Source organism: Lactuca sativa, chromosome 2, assembly GCF_002870075.4.
Source record: "Lactuca sativa cultivar Salinas chromosome 2, Lsat_Salinas_v11, whole genome shotgun sequence".
NCBI classification, from domain to species: domain Eukaryota; kingdom Viridiplantae; phylum Streptophyta; class Magnoliopsida; order Asterales; family Asteraceae; genus Lactuca; species Lactuca sativa.
In genome coordinates, this window is record NC_056624.2 from 23,988,521 (window position 1) to 23,995,316 (window position 6,796).

Below are 6,796 nucleotides of genomic sequence, written 5' to 3' on the forward strand. Positions count from 1 at the left end.
CTAGTTGATCCTTATCTGATACTGCTATCAATATTCTATATAAGTCATTATAAAATGATATTTCTAATAATATATGATCCTATAAGGTCATACCATACAGGAAGTTATCGTCAATTTATTATTTATTAGTATAATTTGATTATTAATAAATATATCAATACCTGTATTTAATTGGAAATTTATTATTTAATGGAGATAATATTTTACTATTTGGGATTTTATTATTTGTGGAAATAATATTTAATGGATAAATAACAACTTATGAAATATATCATAAAGTATGATTATTTGTAAGTTATATTTATATCTTATTAAACTAGTTCAATTTATGTAAAAGATACTTTATATAAAATAAGATATTTATATATGACTATTTATATTATATATGTATATATATATATATATATATATATATATATATATATATATATATATGTGTGTGTGTGTGTCTGTGTATATATATATATATATATATATATATATATATATATATGTATGTATGTATGTATATATGTGTATGTGTTTGTGTGTGTGTAATAACTAGCCACGAGAAAACTTTCGTCTCATGTGATACATCTTTTTCAAATATTCATGGGGAAACAAGGATGGCTCTCTTTTGAATTGTTTAATCAATTCATGCTCGAGACAAAGTTGTCAATGTTTTCTTATGGTCTCCTTTTTCTTTTTAGGCATTATATAAAGGACGGCATGGTAGGGTTTTTGACACATTTTTTGCAAATCTTCCTCCTCTTTTTCTTAGAGCCAAAACCGTAAGCATGAGTGGCTCTAAAGGGCTTCCATATTTTTGAAGTTTAAGTCCTCACTTCTCCTCCACTCTCTTGCATTTTGATGTCAAAGAAGGTCCCTTTGTTGTTTCACCTTTGAACATATATTTTGTATATATTTCAAAGGCTTTTGAACAACAACCTCCCATGCGGATCAAACTCTTCAAATGTTCTACTCTTGCTTGGTGGATACTTGTAGAGAACTCTTACTTTAGAGTTTCATGTCAAACTTCATCAACTTCCAACCTCCCATGCGGATCAAACTCTTCAAAGGTTGTTATCATTTCCCTTCTATGGTTGTTTTAGTTTTTCTAATTCTTGCAAAATGATCGATGGTAGGTAAATAATTTTAGTTTTATTCAACATTTTTAAAGCTTTCGTTGTCATTTATACCGGTTGTGAAACCGGACTTTTGAATAAAATCCCAACATTCTATGAACCAAAATGGGTCTTGTTCTTTAAGCTTCAACCACAAAAGAGGGCAAGATAAGCTCTAAAGATAATTCTAAGCTCAAAACGGAAGGGAGGCTAGAGTTCTTGAAAACACTCTCTATAGTTGATGGTGGCTTAGAACGATCCAACCCTAGGGAATTGAGTGCCTTTAAATAGCTCAAAACCCCTAAAAACTCGAGCAACCCATGGGCTTGGGCGCGTCGCGCTCCATATAGATGGCATTTCCAAAACAAGCCCAATTCTCAATAAATGTCCAGTTTTTCCAAGGCCCAAAAACATAAACGTAATTAAAAAGATACATACCGGGAATAGGATGTTACATTTGGTGTAAGAGATTAAAACCACAATTTCTCATAACTTTAGGATAAAAAATGCATGAAATTTATCCAATTCTAAACTATTAGAACTTTCAAACCACAAAAGTTAAATCCAACACGTTATACATGTAATTTAAGAGAATTTGTACACAAATTACTAACAAGATAGATATAATGTATATCACACAATGCAAAAGTTCTACAATTTATTCAGATCGGCTATAGAATCAATTCATTACATAAATTAACTTGCAACTAAATTTTCCAAAAACAGATATTTAATTTACTTGAATCATTCAGAAACATTGAACAAAGGGTGGGTCTAATAGCAGGTGTTACTCAAAAGCCAACTACAAAGACCATTTATGTCATTTTGTTTATAATATGAGAGTAAACTTTGAGTATTTCATGTTTGTAAGATGAGTAAACAAAAGAAAACAATAGATATTTTGGATAGTTGGTAGTCAAAACAATAAACATATTTCTGTTTCATGCTCCGTTACTGTTCTTGTTTCTTCATTTAACTAGTTTTGTTATATTTTATAATATCTTAACCCAATGAGAAGGATATGAAAAGAAATGTGTAGAAGTTAGACTGATAACAGTTTAGTCCAATATTTAACATTACAACCAAAATTACTATTAAATGTGATTAGAGAATAGTTGCAAAACAAATCTACCTGAACCAAGTCCAAGGATACAAGCCTTTACCCATTAAGACAACCTGTTGAGCAATTGAGGTTTACAAATTACAACACATACAATATACTGTCAACAAGATATTACTGCACAATGTTCATAAGAATGTGAGATTCAACTTCCTACATATTACATGCATTAAATAAACACAACATCAAATTATATGTGATGCATTTAACTTTTTAATGAATCCAACAAACTTGGGGAATACTATTTGACATAAATTGGGTGTCTTGCCTTCTTCAATGCTATACATTTATCTTTTTTTCCTCCACTTTATGTTAATAACTGCTACAATCAGATCGACCAAACATGAGTAGTGTTTCCATGTAAGAATTCACGTTGAATGAATATCCTCTAATCGGATCATCGCAGTGCCCTGAGTTGGGCTCATAAACAACAAGTTGAGTCGGCTCAGAAATATCATCGTTCACTTCTATTATAGGTCCTCCAGTCTTCCTAAAACCCACTGCCTTTATTGACTCTTTTGGTGCATTGATGGTGTATAGCTTTGTAAATGATATTTGAACACCATTCTCCATCTTCCATACTTCACAACAAACTTGTCCCTCGGTGTTTAAATCGTGTTCAAGCATGACTAAAGATTCCCCTAGCTTAGAAATAGACAACCACTTAGACATAGTCGCCCATGAAGAAGGATGGCTAGCTAAATTATCGGGGAGGTGTATAACTTTAAAACTCTCATCAGTTATATCAAATGACATAATCACATTATGAGTACGTATTCCACTGTCTAGACAGGAAGCACACCAATAGATATGCCTATCAATAACTACTTGGGGCTGTCTAATTCGTATTGATTTCCTTGGGAGATTCGTAGAAAGACTTTTCCATTTCCCCGATCTAAAGGAGTAAACCTCAACCTTCCAAAGGTTGTTAATTTCGGTTTTCTTATCCATCCATGAAGGGAGTTGTGTGATCTGGATGATCTTAGGATCGATACTAACAGGACAAACCCCAAAAGCAAGAATCATTTCGTGGCGTACATGCAAGATATCAGGTAATACAAAAGAAATTGATTTTCTGATAGAAGGATTACAAACAACAGCCAATCTCTTTTTAAAGTTGATTTCGGAAGTCTCCAGATCCCAATGATAGCCATCCAAACACAACAAGCCATGAGAACTGCCAACAATTCTTGGAAGTTTAACGGACAGAGGAAGAGTAGGAACAAACCTCTGAGGGAAAGAGTTGTCGTCGACAAAAGAAACGTATTTTATTTCTCCTCTCGGATCTTTATACCATACAAACAGATGATGTGGCTGAGTATCGAGGACGCTCTGAGCAGCAACAAACTCTGAGCTGTCGATCAAAGACTTCCATGCTTTTGAGACGGATCTGAACTGAATCAGTGATTTGACAGGAAGCCTCATCATGATTTCTCCATGGATATGGAAAGGTACTTCGTCTGACATTTTGATTTTGGCTGCCGGTGGTGTATGGTATTTGACAGGAGAGAGGTAGTATAAACCGGAGATTTGGGGACTTTGGTTATTGAATGTTTCAATAAAGGAGCTTTCTTGATAATTATGCAGCTTTGGGAATTAGAAATTTCAACAAAGGAACTTTCTTATGAATTATCCACAAATCTTGTCGGTTGACTTTTAGAATGGTGTTGATTTTAATTGTTTGGATTACTTCTTTTTTTTTTTTTTTTTTATTTGGTACAACGATTTTTAAATTTGTTGTTTTGGTCCTTTTAGCTTACTTTTAGCTCGGATTTGATTCTCTTTCAAACTAAAAAAATTTATTTACCTTTTATTTATTTATTTTTTGTTAAATACTTTTATGTATTTAAAAATAGTATCGACTGTTATGTGTTTTTGGTCTCTAATGACGCGCGCGTGTGTGTATATATATATAAAAGGGATCATCTTTAGGAACATGATAGTTTCTATGGTTTTCCCAAAAATGGACTTTTTTTTGGATATGTGTTCTCTTCTACCTGTTTTGCTGCCGATTATTGTGTTGGGCGTTTTATGTCATTTTCTTAATTCTTTATGGTCATGTGTTGATATGGATTTCTCGATGGATATCTTCACCGTATATGTCGCCAATCACTAGCATTTGCTTCTACCGCGTTCTTCTACTGCTTTCTCTCCACGGATCCACCCTTCAAATTCAAATTCCTGGATAAGTTTAATATCTTCTCGATTCTTCTTTATCTTACTTCCACCGCCTCACCTTCTCCTTTACCGCCACTGCTTTAACTCTACCAGGTTAGGTTAGTTACTCCACCTACCCTTCTTCTACTAAACAACTTTCCATTCCACCGTTCCTCTAAACCGCTTTTCCCTAACATACTAATAATCTACGTAGGCTTCTCTATCACAGAAAAACTTCGCCACTGATCTCCTCTCTCCATCAGCTTTCAGAAATCTCTATCGTCGAACCCATTGGATTCTACAGTTCCACAACAGAAAATGGTTAGTCCATTTTACGGTTTTACTTGTTTCTAAGAAATTGGCGATTTTCACAAATTAACTGGATTTAGTTGTGGTTTTTTTGAACTTGATGGTGTGTGATCCGATACCTCAAGGATTGAAGCATATAAATGGCTGATTTTTCAGCATATTGTTGTTCATATATTTATTAGATATAACAGGCTTTTATTAATTAATACTTTTTTATATTGTATCCAATTTGATGTAGTCTATTGAAGATATGAAACATGTACTTCAAGAAGAGGTTGCAAGTTTTCTTCTCCTGTTAGGACGCTGTCATCCACTAACACAAGCCCTCATCTTCCTTCCTCACTTGGATTCATAGTTGATTGTTGGACCAAAACGGGGAGATCACAGATTCCCTTGATGCCATCAAACGAAGTCTATGTTGCGGGTTCTAGAATTATAACAAGATCTGAAACAATTTGTTAGGATTTATTTTTTTCTTTTCCGCTATGTTTTCTTCTGGTCTTTCCCTAGGTTTTTAATTCACTTCTCTTACTTCTCCTCTCTTTAGAGTACAATTTATGTGAGGCTTTAGGTTAAACTGGCAATGAGAAATCACCTGAGAAAACTTTTGTCAACTTTAATGTTATATTCTTTTCTAGGAGCAAGGTTGTGAGTCATTATTGTAGGGAAATTTAGGATTTGTGGTGGAGATCTGGATACCAACTTGGATCGTGATATCACTTTCCGAACTGATATTTCTACCCTATGCCTGTGTTACAAGAAATTCAGCCTAGGATAATCCAAGTGGACACTTACGTTTCTAGGCACAAAAAACATAAGCCAATAGGCTAAAGGGTTCTGTGAATGTATGATGAAAAACGAGAGCTAAAGATCGTCACCCTCTTTTGTATAAAAAGAGTCGTTTATATATTAAACAAGAGTAGGGTTTCATTTGGGTTGGGCCGTCATTAGTTGCATTGGAAGCAAGTAATATTAATCCGGATTAGGGTTACCAAAACTAACGAGTTTCCTTAGTTTTACCATAATCACCCTCAACAAATTGAGTTTTCCATTATGTTCCCACCAGCCAGGGGCTCTGCCCCTTGGACCCCGCCAAAGGGGCGCTGCCCCCAGACCCCGACTAGTCGTCGAACCGGCTTCTAATTCGATCTTATACATGCGTGCACTCTGCATTACTCCATACATATATTAGAGTACAAATTATGAAGCCCCTTAGCTCACATGTTAGTTCCAGTTACTTAAAATGACATGGTGACACTAAAATCACCAACAATTATTTATTGTAGCTCCTATTGTGGGAAAATGGTGAAAGAAGTCAATAGGTTTCTTGGTTGTAGTAGGGGAATGTAGCTGCAATCAAGGTGTTTGTCATCTTCTTCATCCGTTATTTTAGGTATTTACTTGTTTATTCATCATCTTTTCACATATCTAGGTTTATTCTAACAAGTTCATCAGACACGCCCAACAACAACTCTAAAATCAAGGCCAAACCCGAACTGGTTATCCTTACATGTCGGTGTTTCAGCTTAGTTAGTTGCATGTCAGTTGAAAAAAGTAGTTTATAGAAGTTGTTAATATGCTAAAGTAAAGTGCACATGAGGTGTTTGTGGAAATGCTCAAGAGAAGTAATATGTTTCTATTATATGTTGAATGGTTTGTCTTACCTACACAGATAATTACGTAAACTGAAAGACAATCTGAACTCAGGTTAATACTTTTTTTATAACATATAAAGTAAATAATCTTTTTTGCTTGGTGTTATACATGGCATTGCGAGGGTTTGTTTAGAAGGTATACACAAGATGGTATGCATGAAGATTTGGCTTATAAAAGTATTGTGCAACGCATAACTGGGAACATATGAAAGACAATTTTGACTCAAGTTTACTCCATGATCTTTCTTAAAGATTTAAGGGTTGTGTTTCTTATGTAACGCCGCCAATTTTCGAACAAAATTTTCATTTAGAAACACAATTATCTCATTTCAAAATCACAAAAATCCCATAAATATCAAGTTATGAAAATTTTCGAACAAAATTTTCATTTAGAAACACAATTATCTCATTTCAAAATCACAAAAATCCCATAAATATCAAGTTATGAAAAA

At 34.0% G+C, this 6,796-nt stretch overlaps 1 protein-coding gene across 1 annotated transcript; it reads right to left on the bottom strand.

The window, feature by feature from the left end:
* Window positions 1-2,282: 2,282 nt before the first annotated feature.
* Window positions 2,283-3,826, bottom strand: LOC111888721 (F-box protein At2g21930). Its single transcript, XM_023884844.2, has one exon. It carries the CDS (start codon window positions 3,688-3,690, stop codon window positions 2,536-2,538), a length of 1,155 nt encoding a protein of 384 aa, XP_023740612.1. The 5' UTR covers window positions 3,691-3,826; the 3' UTR covers window positions 2,283-2,535.
* Window positions 3,827-6,796: the final 2,970 nt, after the last annotated feature.